This window comes from Catharus ustulatus, chromosome 22 (assembly GCF_009819885.2).
Source record: "Catharus ustulatus isolate bCatUst1 chromosome 22, bCatUst1.pri.v2, whole genome shotgun sequence".
Lineage (NCBI taxonomy): Eukaryota > Metazoa > Chordata > Aves > Passeriformes > Turdidae > Catharus > Catharus ustulatus.
In genome coordinates this window covers 4752288-4773672 of record NC_046242.1, presented here as the reverse complement: position 1 = coordinate 4773672, position 21385 = coordinate 4752288, and the positions used below count along the sequence as shown (strand labels likewise).

Genomic DNA, 21385 nt, shown 5'->3' with positions numbered 1-21385 from the left:
AGACAGTCCCTTCTGCCTCTAGAGGGTCCCTTGCGCCTCCTCCCCTGTGCACCACAGGGGGTCCCGTTATCCCACCGGGAGCGCAGCTGTCCCCACTGCCCCGCCGGGATCGCCGCTTTCCTCGGGGGATCCTCGCTGCCTCTTCGGTCTTTTGTCGTCCCCTTGAGGTCCCCGCTGACCCCGGACTGTCCCTCCTGTCTCTCGAGGGTCTCTCTGTCCCACAGCGGGTCCCGTTATCCCAATGGGAACGCTGCCGTTCCCACTGCCCCGAGAGGATCCCATTATTCCAGCGGGAGCACTGCTCTCCTTATTGCACCATCGGGATCCCCGTTGTCTCCAGGGAATCCCCATTACCCTCTGTTCCTTCTTGCCCCACGACACGGGCGTGGGGGACACACACACGGACCTCTCACCGTGACAACGTCCCCTGTGCCCCCGCCCCGTCCCTGTGTTAACATTAGGACTGTTAACCCTAGAGCACCGCGAGGGATGCGGCGGGACCACATCCCCGACGTGAAGAGCGGACAGCCGCACCATCGCAGCGCTCGTCCCATCCCACCGCACTCCCAGCGTCCCGCCGGGACCGCGGCGAGCGCGCTTGGTCCCCGCCACACCGCCCGTCCCGTCGGGGCCCGCGGGTGCGCTCCCGAGCTCGACGTCTCGGCCGGCGATTGCTCGGGCCTGGCGCGGGGATCGCTCGGTGCCGCCTCCCGGCCCCACGTGCGGCACTGCCATGGCGGCCCCCGTGCGCGCCGGGAGCGCGGCCGCGCCGCCCGCCAAAGGTGCGCTGCCACCGCCTCGGCGCGGGGCTCCCGGTGCTCCTACCGGGCGCTGTTTGGGTCGCCTCAACGGCGAGGCCGGGCCGGTGGCGGGAGGTGGCTCCGCCACCATCGCGGCCACCCCCGCCGCCGTCCCGGCCCAGCTGGCCCTTTGTCGGTTTTCCCGTGGGCCGTGCGGGGAGGGTTTGGTGGCTCGTGAGTGCCGGTGTTGGGCTGGAAATAGTGAATAATCCCCCTGCTGTCACTCCCCCGCTGCACTCTGGCATCGCCGAGATGTAGGGGGGCGGCTGCTGTCGGGGGGGCGGCTTCAGGATGAGGCTCCCGGGGATGGATCACCCGGCGCTGGGTGGCTTTTTCCCGCTGGGATAACGGGATCCCCTTGTTAGGGAAACAGGGATGCTTTAGGGTGTCGCAGGGATGCTGACCCATGAGCCATGAGGGGCTGTGCGTGCTGTCCCCTCGGTGTGGGGACAGCCAGCTGTGCTCACAGGGTTTCACATACTCACTGCTAAAAAAAAAGCACCTTCTTGTTCCCCCAAAAAGCGCTAACAATGTGTCCCCAGCGTGAAGGGCAGGACCCCGCTTCTTTTCCCCGCTTGTCACACGGGGTTTGAGCACAGTGACCCTTCTCCTGCTCGACCCAAAGCCTGCCATGAGGACGGCGAGGCTGCTGCTGGCCCTTGGCGAGCGGGAGAAGGGTCACCGTTTGTCCCCCGTTTGTCCCACAGCCCGAGCGCGGAGCGTGGCCCAGCAGATCCCCGAGGAGATCCTCGGCAACGCGGAGCTGCGGGCGGCGGCGGAGGCTCTGCCCCCCAACTACAACTTCGAGATCCCCAAGACCATCTGGCGCATCCGGCAGGCTCGGGCCAGGAAGGGTGAGCGCTGACCCGGGGGATGAGCGGTTTTGGGGCTGGTTTGTGCTGCTGAACCCCCCGTGGCAGGCAGGTGAGGTGTGGGGCCGAGCTGCTGCTGTGCCCCCCGTGTGTTTAGGCACTGTCTTGGCGAGCTTTCCTCCTCTCGAGGGGGGTTAATAGATCTGTATCTCTGGATTATAATCACATTGGACAGCACAGGTTGAGCTGCGCGGACCTGTCAGCCTGGAGATGTGTCTGGGATGCTGGCCAGGTCCCTGCTGTGCTCCTCTTGCCTCTCTCCTCTCTCTCTGCACTTTCCTGACACGCTGCTGAGGCCGGGAAGGGGGAGCCCCACAACACCGGGCAGCAGGAGGGGCTGGCAGGGAGCTGGGCTGTGCTGCTCTCTGGTCTGAACCTTCCTCAGAGAGTTGTGTAGCCCCAGAGGAGCTGGGAATGATTGTGGAGGCTTCAGGAGCGGTGCCAGGGCTTTCCCTGCACAGCCTGTGCATCCCACTGAGCAATATGTGATCAGCTACGGGGAGCAGGGCACAGAGCCTCCCCCTCCATCCCCGGGTGTCACCAGCGTCCCCACCCTGACTTCACGTGCAGACAGGGGCTGTGTGGCTGAGCCAGGTTTGAAATGCCTTGAATCCACCTGGGAATGTCTCTGCCTGCTGCCACCGAGCTGGCAGGGCTGGCAGGCGTCACGGGGGATGTTCTGGAAGCTGAGCTGCTCCCGGCTGCCATGCCCAGGGGCCGGAGGGTGTGGGGCTGTCCGGCCCATTCTGGCTGTGGTGTGGCAGTCAGGGCTGGACGTGTCCCATCAGGACACAGTGAGGCTGCCCAGCCATGCTGCTCTGGCTTTCCTTGCTGTGTTTTGCTGCTTGGCACCTCCTAATTAAATGTAAATATGCGGCTGGGATTTAGGCTTCCGAGCTGGGAGCGGAGCCCATCAGCCAGCCAGCCGTGCTGGGATTTAAAAATCCGCGTGTGCAGAGACCAGCCAGGGGCTCGTTGCTGGGGGAACGCAGCCTCCCACAGGGCTGCAGCCAGCCCTGCCTGTGCCCTGCCTGCTGTGGGGTTTGGTGGGGGGGTTGGGGAGCACCTCCTTTCCCCATTGTGCTGTGATGGTGGAGAGCGACCCAGCTGCCTCCTGCCAACCCCCTGTTTGCTGAGCTGGGGTGGAGGGCGGCCCCAGATGGGCCAGAATGGTCTCAAATGGGCTGGGGGATGCTGAGATGGGGAAGCCTCGTCCCTGTCAGGTCAGGCAGGGGCTGGCAGAGCACGTGCAGCTTTTTCTGGGCCCTGTGGGTTGAAACAGGGTGGGATCAACCTAATTTGAGCCAGGCCTTTACACAGCTCCACACTGGCCAGCAGGCTGGGCCTGGCAGCACTGGGATTTTGTTGGAGGGGAATCTGGAGAGAGTGTTTGTATAGATAGCATGGAAGCTGGGATATCTTTGTAGGACTGGGAGGTGAAACAACAACAGGATTAATGGGGCCTCCTCCATCATGGTCCCTGCTCCTCCCCACCACTCTGTGGGGGGCTCCTGGCTGGACCCCAGGCACTGGGCAGTCCGCTGGCCTTTGGAGGAAGAGGGATTGTTGTGAGCTGTGAGGAGGGAGCAAATGAGGAAACATAATTTGTTGTTGAATAAATTCCTGCAAGGCACAATGCTGCGGTTGTTGCTGGCCACCCTCCTGAAATGGAGAGAGAAGCTGGGATGGGGGGTTGGAGAAGGGCGGTGAGGATGATCAAAGGTTTGGAGCAGCTTCTGTATAAGGAGAGATTAAATAGATTTAGGTCCTTTAGCTGGAAAAGAGGTGAATGAAGGGAGATATGATAGGGATGTAGAATTGTGAATGATGTGGAGAGGCTGAACAGGGGATGATTATTCGCTCTTTCTTGTACCAGTAAAACCAGGGGCACACGTTTACATTATTAGGAGCAGGTTTAAAATAAACAGAATAAAGTACCTTTTGCTGTACAGCACATAATTAAAATCTGGAAGTCATTACTGTGGGAAGCAGGAGAGACCAGCAGTGTCAGCGGGTTCAGAGAGGGATGAGGTGTGAGCACAGGGAGAGTGGATACAGCCCAAGCAGGACAGTCTGCACCCCACCTGCCAGAGCCACCCGGATTTTTGACCAACACCTGGCTGGTTTGGGAAGAGTGTTTTGTGACTGCACCTTGAGCTGGTCCCCACTTCAGGATGTCCCTTCCATCCCCTCCTAACCCCGTGGCTGTTTCTCTTCCCAGTGGCCCTGCAGATGCCAGAAGGGCTCCTCATGTTCGCCTGCACCATCGCTGACATCATTGAGCGGTAAGACCACGGCTTTTCCCTGCTTCCCTGCGGGGCTCCAGGGCTGGCGAGGACATGGGGGCTGTTACTGGGGATGGGTTGGCCACTGGGCAGGGTGAGGCCCAGGGCTATGATGAGGAGGTGCTGTGGCTGCCTTTGTGGGGCCGCAGCCTGGCTGGGCACAGCTGGGCAGCCCTGCAGCAGCTCACAGGGACCTGAGGACAGGGACCAGCACGGTCCCAGCCCAGCCCTCGCTGCTTGGCTTCTCCTCCCCTCTCTGCTGAGCCCGGAGCTGCTGACAGGCTCAGCATGCTGGGGTCCCCGTGGGGGTGCTGGAGCCGGGGAGCAGCCGTGTTAACAGCCGGCTGCCGGCAGCCCGGTGCCCGCACGCTCGCCGCGCAGCGCAGCCAGGGGAGGGCCGGCAGCGGGGCCACCCCTGCGGCACAGAGCCATCCTCCTCCCCCACGGCCTCGTCCTGCCTCTGCAGCCACGCTGCCCAGCATGGAGATGTGCAGGGGCAGCCTTGCTGCGGCTGGGGAGGCTTGAGGCCACGGAAAGGGTCACTCCTGCTGGGTGACCCCTTCGCCCTGGCTCCTCTCTTGATTTTTCTGTGCCGCCTGAGAGGCGAGGCTGAGGCACTGGAGAGGAGCTGGGCTGTGCAGTGACAGTGGATGCAGGCACCTTGCAGAAATTGGCTGTGATCTCTTTCCTGCGAGCGCGTCTGCCTTCCTCCCCACCCACCATAGCTCCCTCCGCGTCCCCTCTCTGTTTTAGCACAATGAATTAGTGCTAATAGCACTTGGTGCCTTGTCTGCCATCGGGGTCGTGGCACTCATTAGCAGCTGCCTTGCCGAGGCTGCTGGCCTTGCCTCCCCGCCGCTGCCGTGCTGGGTGGGAAGGCAGCTGTGCCCACGGGCTTTGTCCCCGCTCTGCCATCGTCTCCCCCGGGGATCACAGCAGCCCCACACTCGGTGGGAAGGTGGGCGTGGGCAGGGGACGGGCACGGGGGGCAGGGGGTGGGTGCGAGTGTGGGCAGCTCCGCGTGGGTTTGTCCCTTTAAGTGGAGCTGCCTCCTCTCCGGCTTTGGCACCCAGCCGCTTTCATGTCTCCGACTTCAAAGGCAGCGGATTAAGGGGCTCTTTTATCTGAATGAAACCTTAAGCCCCGCTTCCCGGTGGATGGTGGATTCCAGGGTGCTGAATGCCAGGGTGCCGGTGGATTCTGGGGTGCTGGCATCCTTGCTGGACTCACCCTCTTTGCTGGGGGTGCTCCACAGGGCTGGTGAGGGGTGCTGGTGGGTGGAGGTGCCCAGCCAAGAGAGGAGATATGGGGGCACCGATGGGATGGTGTTTGGATGTGGGATGGCTTCAAGGCTGAGCTTGAGACCTGTATCTTTCCTTCTCTGCCACTATGCAGCACCCAGACACTGCCACCCTCTTACTGGGAGCACTGGATGCCATCTGTGACCCTGGGTGGGGATGTGGCAGTGCTGCTGCCAGCCAGAGGATTGTGGCTGTGGGCAGGACTGAGCCCAACCCTCTGTCCACTCTCTGGGGGACACACTGGGGACCCAGTCACGCTGCTGGAGGTGAGGTGTGAATCTGCAGGTGGCCTCGTTAGTTCCTGCCTCTTCCTGCTATTAATATTCATCGCCAGCATTAATGTGGAATCGCAGCTCGGCGCCCGCTCCTGCTGGCCCTCCTCACCCAGTGCTGGGGCCGGATGAGCCTCCAACGTGACAGGAATCGCTGCAGCTGTGTGCTCTGGCTGCCGTGGCCAGGCTGGGGACAGGGGCTTGGGCAACCATCAGCCCTGGGCTGGTGACCCCTTCCTCCTGGTGACAGAGAGATGTGAGTGCTGATCGTGACAGGAATACCTGTGTGCCCAAGAGGGACATTGCTCATGAGCAGCCCCTTTCCCCAGCCCATCCCCACAGCCTCCTGTCCTTGCTGGGCAGTTTGAGGAGTGAGTTCCCCCTCCCTTGCATTCTCTGCTGCTGGCTGCAGAGCCATGCCCGGGGCTGGTGCCCCTGGGGTGACAGTGCCCACCCCTGTGAACTGGAACCGTGTCAGCTGCCACTCAGTCGGAATATTTATCCCTTCTGCTGGAGCTGCCTTTTAATAGAATATTTGTGCCACGGCGTGGCGGTGCAGGGGGGAGCCGAGAGCAGGGATGTGGCTCACTCCCCCGCATCACAGGCGGCTGTGCGTCTGTCTGTCCCCGTGCTGTGGCATGGCAGTGTCACCACGGTGGGATGGCAGTGTCACCGCGTCCCTCCCGGCCATGTGGGAGTGAGCAGGCCCCCGGGGGAGCTCCGTGGGGTAAGGAGGGGAGGGGGGCGGCCAAGGTGGGGCCTGCCTGAGCTTCCCAGCACTGCACTGGCGCTCGCCGAGCCCGGGGGGATGCAGGGATGAAGATGTAGCCGAAGCATCACAGCCGCCGCTGCCGGAAAGGCCGGTGGGGTTCTTAGCCTGGAGCCTTTGAAATCGAGAGCACTCTCGGAGCATTGACCGGTGTGAGGCCAGTTAATTACCGTTAATAGGTTTGTCATTGTCAAAGCCGTGCCGGGGCGAGCAGCCCGGCTGCGGGGGGGACGGCGGGGCCGGGGTCTGCACGATGCCGGCGCCGCATCACGACGCTCCCGCGGCACCTTCCAAATTGGCTCCATTTGTCACGGCTGATGTAATTCGGCAGAGGGGAGCTCGTGCTGGGGGGCGGCAGCGTGGGGAGCCGCGTGGGGGGAGCTCGGACCACAGCTCAGGGAGGGGCAGCCCCCCAGCCCAGCCGCTGTCGTGCCGGGGAGGTGGCAGTCGTGTCCCCCTGTGCCAGCAGCGTGCAGCTGGGGGCTGTGCAGCCAGCGGCGGACCCCTGCTCCCCTCCCTGCCGGGGCTGGAGCAGACGGATCAGCTGGGCTCTCAGCTGGGCTTTTGATTCCGTGTTAATAAAGTCGGCTGTCAGGCTTCGCAGCTGCTAATCCCTCTGTCTTCCTGTGCCACGCCGGGGTGAGAGGCTCTTGCTAATCAGCCGAGACTTGGTGGTGGGGATGGGCAATGGCAGGGGGGCCCAGGGGTGTCCTGATGCCCACACAGGCTGCCCTGGCACAACTTTCAACACCTCCCAGTGGCTTTTGGAGATCCATGCGAGGCGGTGCTGGAGGTGTGCAGACCGTCCGAGTCTCATCCTGGTGACTCAAGCATATGGGAACTTCTTGGAGTGATGGCTGGGTCCTGCTTGAGCAAGAAAGAGTTAAACATCTGTGTGTACAGCCCAACAGCTGTGGCAGAGCTTGAAATGCCCCACTGTGGCCAGGACAAAACAGGCCCTGATGGCCAGTGTGCCCTGCAGTCCCTGGTGCCATGGCTGGTGTGCCCAGCAGGTTCCCAGTGCCAGCAGGCACCAGGTCCCTTGGCCAGGCAGGTTTGCAACGTGGCACTGAGCAGTGTGGCACTGAATGCTGTGATGAAGCTGGCAGCATCACCAGGAGGTCCCAAAAGGCCACCCTGGGACACTAACACAGATCAGGGTCTGGCCTCAGCTGCACAGTGCCGTGGCTGTGCTGGCCAGCGCCGCCTTTTCTTCTCCCCTCATCCTTTTAGGCACAACCTGGAGGGTCTGGCATCAGTGCACGCTGTGCAGGGGAATTTAATCACTGTCATTAACCACACAACAGCATCATTAGGAGGAATGAAGTTCTCACTTCATTGGAGATGTTCAAAACCTTCTACCCAGGCGGTGGCTGCACCAGGGGATTTGGCGAAGGGGAATGTGTGGGGTCTATAGGGCTGTCACCTCCCAGGGCTGGGATGTGTCAGCACAGGTGCCCTGTGCCACCTCCTTGTATCCCACAGAGCTCTGTGACCTGGCCATTGTGAAGAGGGGACAGGCACCATCCAGGCACAGGGTGGTCATGGTGGCTTTACAACCAACGTGCACTGGCCCTTGGTTTGCCTTATTTTGGGTTTTATTTGCTGCTATGGGACCAGCAAAACTAGGGTGCCCTGGGACATGCCCCTTGAGAGGTGGTGTTTGCCCTGCCACCTATAGTGAGGACAGAGTGGAAAGTCCCCTCAGGGGAGGGGACCCAGCTGGAGATGGTTCCTCCTGGAGGGCTGTGGGGACACCCACCTCTCCCCCACCGTGCCCAGAAGCTCTGTGGGGCTCCATCATTGCCCAGCTGCAGCCGGGCTCTTCCAGCACCAATTGCAATAAAATTGCAAACTCATTATTTTAATTATGTGCAGCCTTCCTGTGCTAATGAAGTTGGGAGTCTGGTAATGGGTTTGGTGATGGGCTTCTCTGCTAATTAAGTGCACTGCTCTCGGCCAGGGCTGGGCTGAGGCCCCACAGCCCACGACAGCAGCACCCACGGGTATCCTGGGACACACTGGGCTTGAGCACAGGGCAGGCAGTGGGGGTGGTGTTTGTGGGGTGAATATGGGGTGGTTATGGGGTGTTTGAAGGGCCACATGCAGGTGAGGCAGGTGGCTGTGAGGCAAGGAGCAGTCTGCACCGTGTCCCTGTTCCCAGCACAACATGCAGGTGCCCTGGCATCCCAGTGCTGGCTCCATCCTCCCCTAGCACAGGGGTCAGGACTGGCCACTCTCAGCCCAGTCCCCTCAATCTCCTCCCCACCTAGGGCTGGTGGACACAGGGGCTGAGGACTCGTCCCTGCCAGGCAGAGCAGCTCTGCCTCATGGCTTGAGGACCAGCACTGTATCATTCACACACTGCCAAGGGACCTTGTGCTCCTGCCAGCAGCAAATGCTCTCATTCATTTTTCGAGGGGCTGGGATAAATCAGGGCTGCTCCAGCCAAGTGCCTGTGCTCAGGTGACAGGGACTGGCTACCCCGTGCTTGGAGACTTGCAGCTCTTACGTGTGCATGTCTCTGATCCAGCGTTTTCAGCCCCAAAACTTGTCCCTGGATTGCTGCTGCCTCCATCCTTCCCCAGAGCAGGGCTGGGAGGGCGTGGGGGTCCCAGCTGGGATCGGGACCAGGACCTGGCCCACCCTGGAGCACATCCTGCCAGTGCTGAGCATGGCACTTTATAAATGGGATTTTGGGAGCCATCTGTTTAAGGGAGCAGATAATGAATTAGGGGGAGATGAGAAAAATGCTAAGGCCAGGCGGTTTTTCAGAATGAGCCGGGGTTTGCGGGACATAAAAGATGAATAACCTCCCCACGTGTTCAATATTCATGAGCTCCCAGCTGTAATGAGCGTCTCAGCGCTGGGTGGGGACATCCCTGTCACCACTGCCAGCACGCTGCTGGGACCCATGCGTGGCTGTGACAACTTCCAGGGACACAAAACACTGACAAGGATGCTGCCGTGGCTGCCCCTTGCCCACGTCCTGGTCCGGGCTGGTTGGTGAGCAGCTCCCCAGCCTGCACTGGAGGCAGGTGGCTGCTAATTGACATTTCCTTCCTCTGTAGTTTGATGAAAGACTCTGGCGACACCGAACTGATTAAAACATCAAGGGGAGGCTCTGGTGCTTGCCTTTGATTTGTCTCAGGAGATGATTGCGGCTCCGCTCGATTGTCCAGCCCAGCCGGAGCGGGTGATCCCGGACTGTGCCATCCTGGAGCCCCTCTGGCAGCACCGCCAGGCTCCTGGCCTTGCCAGCACCATTGGGCTCTCTCCTCACCAGGCACCATCCCGTGGCCTCTTTGCTCACCTGTGACTCCACACCCTGCAGCCAGAGGAGGAATCTTGCCCATGGCCAGCGCTGGGCTCAGCCTCATCTCTCCCTGCCCAGCTGCATCCCCACACACCGGGCAGGGCCACGGGCACCTCTGCCCTCCTCCTTCCACCGTTGCTATTTCACTTTCTTGCTCTTCACCCCCAGGGACTTTCTCTGGGGTTTGGGCCAATTTGCATACATTTTAATCTATAAAAAATTAAGCGGCGCTGGCTGCCGCTCTGAGTCAGACCTCCCCATCCTGAATCTTAAGGAGCTGAATAATTTTCCACTTTTGCTGAGATGTGTGGAGTCTGATTCATGTTCATCTCATCACCTCTCATTAGAAGAGGGGGCTGGGGGCTCGGAAGGGTGGGAAGAGCTTTCTCGAACCTTCACTGGCAGCCCCCAGCCCCACGGCGTGGCCGTGTGGGCAGTGGAGGAGCCATCCTCCCATCCAGGCCACGCTGGCCGCGAGGAATCGCGGGATTTGGATGCTGGCAAGATCCAGCCCATCTTCTGACGCTCCCCAACTGCATCCCCAACCCTTGTGGAGTGGGAGCTGCCCAGGCTGGACTCGGGAGGTGAGGATGGCTGTGCTCCCACCTCGGGGATGCTCCAGCATTGCTGCTCCCCTTTCCCCCTCCCCGGGTGCTGATGGAAGGGCCAGAACTGTTAATATTCAGCACGCTCCGCCATTTCTCCACCTTCTGCCATCTGCCCAGCTCTGCCCACCATTTCTATTCTTGCTGCCGACGTAACGCTCCCTGCCTGGCGCTTGGGGGGAGCGCGGGACCCTGGCCCCCAGCCAGCCATGGGTGCTGCAGGGGGTGACACTGTGCCAGGGCCTCCTCCCTCCCTGGTGCCTGTGCCAGCAGCAGGGGGGAACCCCGCTGGCACCGAGCTACAGCAGGCCTCGAGTAAATAATTAGCATCTGGTTTAAGCAGCCCCTCCAGGCACAGGGCTTTGTCATCGCGATACCTGCTCTCATCCTGCTGCGGCGGCTCCCTGGGAAGGCAGCCAAGCTAATAATCCCCCAAAATGGTGCAATAAATACCCACAAAGGTGGTGTCTCTGAATCATGCCAGAGCCCTGGATTTGCTGCTCAATGCTGGTGTGTGCCCCTTCAGCCACGGGCTGGCAGATGCCAGGTGGGTTTGGACTGGAGCAGTGGGAGTAGGGGACAGCACCAGTGGTGATTTGGTGCTTTCCCTCTCCAAGTGCCATTTAAGCACCAGCTCTTCTGCATGTCACCCAGCTTGGCCAAACTGGCATTCAGGGGTGACACAGCCAGGTGCAATTGGATTCACCAGCTCACACAGTGCCCAGGCATGGGGTGATGGTGGCTTGGCTGGCACCTCAAGGGATGCCAGGACACTGTTCTGCCTGTCCTGGTGTATCCAGTCCCCAGGGCTGGCTGTGGAAGCGGTGGCACCACGCTGTGCTGGGTCTCCCTCTGCTGCTCTCCCTGCTGGAGCATTAGGAATCTGGCAGCGTATTGTTTGATGAGTGGATAATCCGCTGAATTGCAAACAGCTTTACCCAATTGAAGAGGCGGATTACCGCTCTCCAGCTTAATCATGTTGACATCTCGGAGAGTAGCCAGTGCTTGTCCTCTTCGGCGCGTGGCTCGGTGGCAGCGCGGGGTCCCCCTGTAGTGACATGGCACGGGGCTGGGGGACAGAACCTGGGCTGTGGTGACGCAACCGTGACCCTCAGTGCTGTGCCTTCCCACAGATTCACGGATGCAGAGGCGGTGGTGATGGGTGACGTGACCTACGGCGCCTGCTGCGTGGACGACTACACGGCGCGGGCGCTGGGGGCTGACTTCCTGGTGCACTATGGACACAGCTGCCTAAGTAGGTGACACAGAGTCCCGGGGTGCTGCTGGGGTGGCTGTGTGGGGCACTGTGGAGGCTATGCCACTGCCACCATGCCACACCAAGCAACTCCACACCCCTCTCGACGCCAGCTCAGAGACTTAGTGCCAAAGGCTAATCCCTTCCCAAAGGGCTTTCTGTTCTCCAGCTTCAGCTGCTGCCTTTGGCTGGGGCCAGGCTGGCTGGGTGGTTGCTCACAGGCAGGATTTTTGGGTGCAGCAGGGCGTGCTCATCCTGCTCGGCTGCAGCAGCAGCACACGGATCCAGCCTTGTCCCCAAGAGCAGAGCAGCAAGGCCATGGCTTGGCAGGACCCTGCTGGCCCAGGAGCTGCCAGCGGGGATGAGGCTGCTCTTGCCCCCACCTGGCCTCTGTGGAGTGATGAGGAAGGGAATGATGGCAGAGGAGAGCGAGGGCCTGGGGGTCCCGCTTGCCCCGGGGCTGGGGAGGGCGGCTCTGCGGGCACAGTGCAGGCTGGGCGGGGAAGGGAGGAGGAGGAGGCTGTGTGCTCCCCAGGCGGACAGTACTCTGGATCCAGTTGCCATGGAAACTGCGCTGCTGTCCCAGATGCTGCTAACTTTGAAGTCCACCCAGGATGGAATCAGCCCAAAAATAACAATAAGACGCTCTGGGTTTTAAGGTGGATCTGCAGAATTGCCATAGCGAGTAGGAGGTGTGTGCATCCCTGCTGCTGCCACGCTCCCAGCACCTGGCAGCCCTCCTGGACATTTATGGGGCCCTATAAATGGGTTTGAAGAATTGCATCGGGCTCTGTATGAAATACTGACTCCCCAGCTGAGGACTCTGTCCTGAAAGCCACGTCGGTGTGAGCGTTCGTGGTGATAAATATGTGTGCTAGGTGCTTTGTTATGGAAGGAGGGTTATGGGCACCCCTGGAACAGGGAGTATAAAACTCCTGGTTTGTAGCCTGCTGCTTATGAATGAACAGCAGGAAGGGGAGGAAGGGGCTGTATGCATCAGGCTGCTCCGGGGAATGGGACTCACATCAGCTGGAGCTGCTCCCTGCAGGGACAGGCAGGCACTGCCAGGCTGACTGTCACCAGCTGCCATCTGCTGCCTGTGGCCTTGTCACCCTTGCCTGCTCTGAGTTGGGTGGGTCACAGGGCAGAATTGGGTGGGTCACAGGGCACCCTGGGTTGCCCATGGGCTGCCTTGAGGATGCTGGGCTCCTTTTGAGCTGCCCACGGTGGTCCTGTCGCCAGGGTGGCCAGTGGTGAGGTACAGGGATGCTCCCTGCTCCCTCCCAGCCCCACGTGCCCCGCAGGAGGGAGTAATTTGCACTTAATTGTGATCAGGCGAAGAGCACCAAAATGGGAAGTGAACGCGGAGCTGTGGATCGATGTGGACTCTGTGTACTTTAATTATTCACTTAATCGTGGTGACAAAGGCTTCTTAGCACCAGGGGTAATTAGATTTGTGTTCATTGATTCCCCAGGCTGCCATTATCTGGAGAGAAGCGAGCGGGTGCTCTCTGTAGCTCCCATCTGCACCCCCTGCCCTGGGTGCCAGGGCAGTTTAGGGCACAGGGAGCCCCACCAACATGCTGCAGGCAGCAACAGACTGGGGCTCGCTGGAGCCCTGGTGTACCCCACACTCAGACCCTGTCTCTTCCCATCACCAGTTCCCATCGACTCCACGCAGGGGCTGAAGATGCTCTATGTGTTCGTGGACATAAAGATCGATGCATCCCATTTTCTTGAGACCATTCGCTTCAACTTCGCAGCAGGCACCTCCCTGGCCCTGGTCAGCACCATCCAGTTCGTCTCCACGCTGCAGGTGAGATGGAAATCCCTGGCTTTTGTCTCCCTCTGAGTTTTCCTTGGCTCAGCCCTTCCCTGTCCCAGCCCCGCAGTAGGAGCAGCTGCCCCGCGGTGCTGCTGGAGCCGGTTCCCCTCTGACGAGTCGCTGCAATAACGTGCTGCTGCCATAATGTTGATCAAGTACTTTATAATAACTCTGATCAATGTTTCATGGCGGCACCCCTCCCCAGCTCCCCCGGGAGCTGCTCTGGAAATGTCAGGGCAGGCGGTGGAGCACTTGGCATTTTGATGCAGTGCCGGCAGCGGCCGGGGAAGCTCCGGCGGGTCTGTCTGTCTGCCCCTGAACGGCCGGCTGGGCAGGACGGGAGGAGATGAATGAGCCTCTTGAGCCGTGTCTATCAAAACACGGGGCTATCCAAGCGTTAAGCCTTTCCCCTTGTCTTTTAATTGATACGATGGTTGAGCCTCGCTGAGCATCCCGGCTGTGCGGGGGCTGTTCCTGGTGCCACCGCGAGCGGGCTGGGCCACAACAGCTGGGACTGCCAGGGCTGGGCTGTCCCCAGAGGTTCTCAGCCACCCTTTGTGCCATGGCCTGTCCGTGCTGACCCCACGTCTCCCACAGGCAGTGTCGCAGGAGCTGCGCTCCCAGTACAAGGTGTGTGTGCCCCAGTGCAAGCCCCTGTCCCCAGGAGAGATCCTGGGCTGCACGTCACCCCGGCTTGCTCAGGACACGGATGCCATTGTGTAAGTACCCGGAATCCTTCAGCGCCCTCCTGCCTGGCCCAGGCTTGCCATCCTTCCTGCACCCCCTGCCTGGTTTTGTGCAGTTTTGGGGGGTTGTGGGGGACATCCACAGGCTGAGATGGGCCCCCTTCAGCTCCTCACGCTGCTTTAAGTGGCGTGTGCTTGTAGCACAGAGGAAATAATTGAGTCGTATATCAGAATAGATAATAGATGGAAGGGCGGGTGGATAATTGGAAAAGACAAATGGCCGGGGCCCAACATCACAGCAACATTAATTTTATTTAAGGACAGCAAATTAGAGGGAGCACTTCGCTTCCTATCACCTAATTATTTTAGGTAATGGAAATGCTTAATGTACTGTGAATACAGTGTGCTGCAGAATAAATAAATACAAGGACCCCACCCTTGGGGGGAGCTGGGGAGCCCAGGTGCGGGTTTGGGCCCTGCTGAGCTCCTTGCCCACGCTGCTGGGAGCCAACAGCACTGGTGCTTTCCAAGCACGGCCATGCAGGGACCTGGGCTCTGAGCTGCTGGGCATGGGAGTCAGTGGGAGCTCTGGATTCATCCTGAGGCACTCTCCATCTCTCCAAGGACATCAGGAGCAGGTGGGGCAGCCAGGCTGGCACTGCTTTGGTGAGAGTGGGTCCTTTCAGCTGGCAGAGGAGCGGCAGTGCGGCACCAACCCGCGCAGGTGCACTCGGCCTTACCTGCGTCCTCCCTGCGTTATTATTTTCTTCTTTGCACCGTCTCTGGGGCTAACTTCTGCAGACAAATTAGCTTTGATCTCCCAAAATGTCATTCTCCAATTAAGGGCAAAATCTAGTCAAGTTTTACGTCTGAATTCATTTTCCAAGCCCTCACTCCATTAGGGCAGCTGAATGAAAGGCTTTGAAATGTAATTGCTGACTGGAAATCCGATTAGAAATGGAAGCAGCAACGTCTAGAACCAGCCATTGAGATGGAGCAGCTCCCAGCCACCCTGTGCTGGTGTGAGCACCCCTCCTTGCTCTGAGCATGGCTGCCAGCCCTGCCAGGCCAGGGAGCCCTCGCTGTGCCTGCTGCCCCTGGGTCCCAGCACAGGAGCTTGGATTCCTGGCATCTCCACTGTCCTGCAGTTTGGGAAACCATTGGACACATGGATGGGGTGCTGCTGTTTCCCAGTGTCATAGCTGTCCTTCCCTCTCTGCAGGTATTTGGGAGATGGGCGCTTCCACCTGGAGTCCATCATGATTGCCAACCCAGGGATACCTGCATACAGGTACAGACACCCGCTGCAATCCCACAGTGGGGAGCACACCATCTGTCCCCATGTGCACCCCAGGAACACCTCTGGGCTGGGCTGTAGCTGCCAGCAGCAGGCACAGGCAGGTGAGAGGCCATGGGGTGGGTGAGGAGGTGCTTTGGGGGAGATGAACACCAGCCATTTACTCCGGCTGAATATAAACATTTTGACAAGTACCTGTGGAAGCTCGTGGAGGTGCAGCCATTAAAGCCTGGCTGCTGCAGGCAGAGGCCATAAAGCGCGATGATGAGGCCGCTGAAAGCAGATGAAATATCAGGAGTGAAAGGCTGGGCCCATTTGGCGGAATCTGAATTTCCTAGTAGGTCGTTTGTTACAAACGGGAGGCGCACGTCAGGTTTATGGCGCTGGTGAAGCTGCCGAAACCCGAGTGGGATTTGATTAAAATTCTCCTCGTCAAACAAAGCAACAAATCAAAGAATTCTTCATAATTGATGAGCCAGGATGGGGGGGAGCTGAGTGTGAAGCCAAGCACAGAGCTGAGGCTGTGCTGGGTGTTGGGGTGCTGTGGTGGGACACTTGTCCCTATCCCTGTCCTTGTCCCCTAAAAGTCGGCTGGGTCCTACATCAGCCAGGAGGACAGATGCTGTGGGAGGCAATTAGTGCTAATGAGGGACGGGCATCACTGGGAAGAGGGCAGGTGATGGAGCACTGGCTGTGCTTTGCAGGTACGATCCCTACAGCAAAGTGTTCTCTCAGGAGCACTACAGCCACGAGCGCATGCACCGCGCCCGGCAGGACGCCATCCGCACCGCCACCAGTGCCCGCTGCTGGGGACTCATCCTGGGCACGCTGGGACGTCAGGGCTCCCCCAGCATCCTACAGGTACCAGCCCCCTCCCCAGTGTCCCCACCGGGCACCAGTTGGATGTGGGGGGAAGGACTGGAGAGCGATAGCACTGTTGCTGTCCTCACTGCCAGGGTGAGAGTGGATATGGCACCACTGGAAACCCATCAGTGGCCACTGGCCCCGGTCTGCGTGGGCAATTAGCAGCAGATGAGGGAGGCTGGACAAGGGCTCATTAAACTCCTTCCTGGGGAGAGCTGGCCAGTCTTGGAGAACCCCCCTCTGCCCAGACAGCTCAGCAATTAATTGGCTGGGTTTGTCTTAATTGGATGAACTTCTGATCAGGTTCAGCATCCCTGCTCAGCTGCCGTGCTGGCGCTTTCTGCACCCCAGCTGGGTGAGGGGAGCAGGACAGCAGAGTTCTGCCCTCTGAGCATGGTGGCCCTGCCCACACCCAGACATTCTGGGGTAGCCAGAGGTGAGATTTGAGGCAGTGCAGGGAGCAGTGGGCAGAGCAGGACAGCAAGGTCCCAGCAGCTGCTCTTCCACATCTGGCAGGACACAGGCATGACCAGGGCTGGCTGGGCAGGGGGTGATTAGCACTGGCTCTGAGGACAAGGACATCTCTGGCCCCTCTCTTCCTCCTGAAAGCGCTGGCTGCAGCCAGCCCCTGACAGGCGGGTGTCCCAGGGCAGGCAGTCGCTAACGAGAACAGATTGTTGTCATTGAGCAGTAATTACTTCATTAGGCTGAGGCACGTGCTGGGGAGAGCTGGGAGCAAGCAGGAGCCATGGCTGCAGCCTGGCCTGACTGCCAAGGGGACACGGCTGTGGGGCAGAGCTGGGACCCACAGAGTCTGATGGCCAGGAAGGGGCTATGGGCAGGGCTTGGGGGGCTTGCTGGGGGACCCTAACCCTGCCAGCTGCCTTTTACCCTGCAGCACCTGGAGTTGCGTCTCCGTGCGCTGGGCCGGCCCTATGTGCGGGTGCTGCTGTCTGAGATCTTCCCCAGCAAGTTAAAGCTCTTCCCAGAGGTGGATGTGTGAGTGCTGCTGACCCTGCTCCAGCCCCAGGGTGCCCCATCCCTGTGCAATTCTCACTCGAAGCTGTCCCTGACACATCTGTCCTGCTGTCACTGTGCAGGGAAGGGGCATGGCTGTCCTTAGCAGGGTGGTGCTGGCACAGGAAGGACCTTTTGGGATTCTGCTGAGGAGTGTCATTGTGGCTTGCTCTTCCCAAAATGCTCATCCCCACTGGTATTTCCCTTCCAGGTGGGTGCAGGTAGCCTGTCCCCGGCTCTCCATCGACTGGGGAGAAGCCTTCAGCAAGCCACTGCTGACACCCTATGAGGTGAGCACCCCTCTCTGTTTTGTGGGGACAGTCCTGGCTTGCGGTGATGCTCCAGGGCAGGCTTGGGGATGTCCCTGCACCCAGACAGGGTGCATCTGTGCTCTGTGCACAATCCAGGCATATCCATGCTGGGATATCCAATCTTTTGTGAAACCAGTGAGATTCCCAGTGGCTCGAGCTTTTCCCCAGCAGTGCCCTCCCTGGCACACCAAGCTGGATGCTGGGACCTCTCCCAGCTCCCCCTCTGCGGGCATCACTCGGGGACTCATCCCCGGTCCTCTCCGCAGGCTGCAGTGGCTCTCCAGGACATCGAGTGGCAGCAGCCTTATCCCATGGATTTCTACGCCAGCCAGTCCCTGGGGCCGTGGACGGTGAACCACGGTGGCACACAGCCCCCGCGCCGCGGGCGGCCGGCACAGGTGGGCAGCGAGGGGTCACCGTGTCCCCGCTCCATCCCTCGGGCCGGGGACAGCACCGGCACGGGCTGAGCGCCCGGTGCCGCTCGGTGCCCGGTGCCGCGTACCCAAAGCGCCACCCCGTGGTGTCACTGCCACCGAACAGTAACGGGGACAGTGCCAGCCCGGCCCGGGGGAGGGACACGCGGGTCCCCGCAGCCCTGGCCGGGGTGAGCGCCCGCCGATCCCCGCGGCTCCCCGGGAAAGGGGAGTGTCCCCGCAGTGTCCCACGGGGTGCTGTGCGCTGGGCACGGACCGGCTCAGCCGGCTGGGGCTGGGACATCCCTGACCCTCCCTCTCCCTGCAGGACAAGCCACCCGCGCCCCCCGCCCCGCCCGAGGGTGGGGAGCAGCCAAGCACCGGGGACCCCGCAGCCTCGTGAGTGTCGCCCGCAGCTGCCGCGCTCTGGGACCTGGCGTGGGCAGCGGCGGGGGCACCGCTGATCCCCCCACCAGGGTAAACACCACCGGGATGGGGATGGATGGGGTCTCACCCCGTAACTCGACGACACCACTGCCCACAGGACTGACCCCGGCTGTGCGCGGGGAGTTGCCCCTCGTGAGGCCAGGCCGTGCTGCGGCCCTGCCCGCGGCCGCCGCCATCGCACCGGGGGTCCCGCCCCGTCGGGGCCGCCCCGTCCTCACCGCCCCCCGAGACCTCCCACCGCCAGGGGGCGCGCGTCACTCCGCGCCGCTCTCTCCCCTCCCGCCGGCCAATCAGCGCGCGGCGTTTCGGCGGGAAGGCGGAAGTGGCGCTGCCGGGGCGCGGCCATGGCGGAGGCGCGGCCGCTGCGGCTGCTGGCGCTGCACGGCTACCGGCAGAGCGCCCGCCGCCTCCGCCAGCGGACCGGCGCGCTCCGCAAGGCCCTGCGCGGCCGCGCCGAGCTGGTGGCCATCGACGCGCCGCACCGCTTGCCCACCAGCGCTGAGGACGACCCCGACGGGGACGATCCCCCCCGCGGCTGGTGGTTCTCCGGGCCCGGCACGTTCGAGGCGGGCGAGGCGGCTGCGGCTCCGGCGGGGCTGGAGGAGTCTCTGTCGGCGGTGGCGGCGGCGCTGGCGGAGCACGGGCCCTTTGACGGGCTGCTGGGCTTCAGCCAGGGCGCGGCGCTGGCCGCCATGGTGTGCGCCCTGCGGGCCCGCGGCGACCCGCGCTTCCCGGTGTCCTTCGCCGTGCTGGTGGCCGCGTTCGCCAGCCGCGCCCCGGCACACGGACACTTCTACCGGGAGCCCATCGCCCTGCCCACGCTGCACGTCGTGGGCGACACCGACGCCGTCATCGCAGCCCCGCTCAGCAGGGAGCTGGCCCAGTGCTTCGTGGAGCCCGTTGTCCTCACGCACCCCGGCGGGCACTTCATCCCCGCGGCCCCGGCGCAGAAGAAAGCCTACCTGGAATTCTTGGAACGCTTCTGCCCCGGGCAGGGCCAGGCCCAGGGGGCTGGGGAGGTTTGAGAACGGGTTCTGTAATAAAAAAGGGCTCTGGTGAGCCACGTGCAGCCGCCCATGCTGTGAAGCATCACTATTGCCATGTCTCCAGAGGGACCAGAGAACAGCTCACTGCACATTCTGCTCTTCAGTGCTCACCCAGGCCAGGCTAAATGGTTCTTTATCTCCCTTATTTTCAACTTTGTTGTACACATCAGGATAAAATATATACGTATATATGTATATAAAGTTAAATATTATGTATCTAACATGTATGACATGTAACTCGTGAGTGCGGGGGTGTGACAGTGAGGGGGTTCAGGGCAGGAGGGTGACACTGCTCTGTGTGCAAGGTGCTTTCAGAGACTCAAACACCTGCTCAAAATGAGAGTCCCTCAGCTCAGCCACAGGAAGTGTGTGCAGAGCACAGAGCTGCAGTTTCACACCCCAACGACTCGTGGTTTGTAGTATCTGTTAAGCCAAGCTTCCAGCTGCTCTGGGCCTGGAAAACCTTCTCATCCTTGGCAGTGCCAGGGCTGGTGTTTGTTTCAGGAATGAAATTCCTGCTGGCTTGGTGTGCATATGTTGAATCTCCCTCCATGAACAAGAAAAACTTGTCAGTGTTTGTGGCTCTGCATTATCCAGAGGCGCACGAAAATCTTTATTGCTGTAACAGTTGCAGGTGTTCTGCCTGCTCAGCACTTGGGCACACGTCTCAGGAGAGGAGTGCTAGCAGAGCTTCTCTAACCACGGCTTTCCTTGGGGGTGTAGAGTTGGTAAAAGAGGGAAATCGGGTGAAAAATGTGAATTTTCCCCCTGTTTGAGCAGCGGGGCAGCGCAGTGTCAGCTCTGAGAGGGCTGGAGGACACTGTGCTGCTGAATCCCCTCCCCTCCCCTCGGCGGGGAGCAGGCCTGGGAGCGCCGTGGGTTAAACCAGCCCAGAGGAGTGAGCAGTTCTCAAACCCAGCACGTTTTTCCCCCAGTATGCAGGTGGTGATGGTGGCAGGAGGACGTGGCTGTTCCCTGCAGCCCAGCCCTGCTCTGCTGTTGCCCCGCGGGGCTGGGGTGGCTCGGGCAGTCCTGGCCGTGTGTGCCACTTCACCTGGGCTGTGTCACATCTGCTGCGAAGGCGTGGGGTGTCCGCACCCCTTGGTGACCACACCAGGGGCTGGGATTTTTTTGGTGGCTGCACGCCCGGCTGCAGCTGTGGCAGAACACGGCGAGCAGCTGTGACAACGCAGCGGAGCTTTTGTCCCTGCGCCGCCGGGCAGGGACGGCAGCGGCCGCGCTCGCCAGCCCCCGGTACCGCTCGCCAGCCCCCGGTACCGCTTGATGATCGCGGAGCTCCGGCGTGCCCGGCGCGGGGGAGGCACCGCAGCCGTGTCCGCCCGCCCGCACTGCGGCCCCGCAGCTCCCGGGCACGGGGGGGCACCGGCAGCTCCTGGGAAGAGGAGAGGGAAGGAAGGGGAAGAAGCCCAGGGTGCGGTGAGTGAGCAGCACGATCCCAGCTCTGCAGGCAGCTCCTTCGCGTGGTGGGTCAGAGAGGGATGGGTGACCTGGAGTGGGGTGCTGCAGTACCTCCCCCTTCCCTGAGGTCTGCATAACGATGGCTCCTGCTGGGTATCTGCTGTACCGGTTTAAATGGATTAATAAAAACAGATAAACGCGACCTTTGTCCACAGGAGGTGCCGGGTGCGGAGGGAGGTCCTGCTTGGTCCGGGTGGTGGGAGGAGGGAAGCGGCTCCCGCGGCTGTCACGGCGTGTCCCCAGCGGGCGGAGGGTTTGCCATGGGAATCCTGCCCTCTCCCTCCTGTCCGCTGGCGGGATGCCCTCGGGCTGGCCCCTGCCTCTGTCGCAGATCCAGGTCTGTTCTTGGGATGCAGCCACACTCGGCTGCCCGCAGAGGTGAGCCTGGAGACAAGACTGGCTGCTGTCCTCCCTCCCTCAGCTTCATGCTGGGGAGTTCCCTTTTCCACCACCCGGTGTGGCCCACTAGAGTTGGTTTTCCCCCCAAAACAGCATGGGCTTGTTGCTATTGCTGAACACGGGGGT

General features: G+C 61.1%; 2 protein-coding genes across 3 annotated transcripts; both read left to right on the top strand.

The window, feature by feature from the left end:
* Positions 1 to 733: 733 nt before the first annotated feature.
* DPH1 (diphthamide biosynthesis 1) lies at positions 734 to 18513 on the top strand. Of its 2 annotated transcripts, XM_033078158.1 has the most exons (12): positions 734 to 782; positions 1508 to 1654; positions 3894 to 3957; positions 11354 to 11475; positions 13137 to 13291; positions 13898 to 14019; positions 15209 to 15277; positions 15988 to 16144; positions 17046 to 17146; positions 17376 to 17454; positions 17742 to 17873; positions 18217 to 18513. In XM_033078158.1, exons 1-12 carry the CDS (start codon positions 734 to 736, stop codon positions 18289 to 18291), a joined length of 1272 nt encoding a protein of 423 aa, XP_032934049.1. In that variant the 3' UTR covers positions 18292 to 18513. The 2 variants fall into 2 exon arrangements, with proteins under 2 accessions (XP_032934049.1, XP_032934050.1); XM_033078159.1 differs by lacking the exon at positions 734 to 782 and having other exon boundaries at positions 1649 to 1724.
* Positions 18514 to 18659: 146 nt separating this feature from the next.
* On the top strand, positions 18660 to 21002 carry OVCA2 (OVCA2 serine hydrolase domain containing). Its single transcript, XM_033078161.1, has one exon. It carries the CDS (start codon positions 18680 to 18682, stop codon positions 19358 to 19360), a length of 681 nt encoding a protein of 226 aa, XP_032934052.1. The 5' UTR covers positions 18660 to 18679; the 3' UTR covers positions 19361 to 21002.
* The last annotated feature ends 383 nt before the right edge of the window (positions 21003 to 21385 follow it).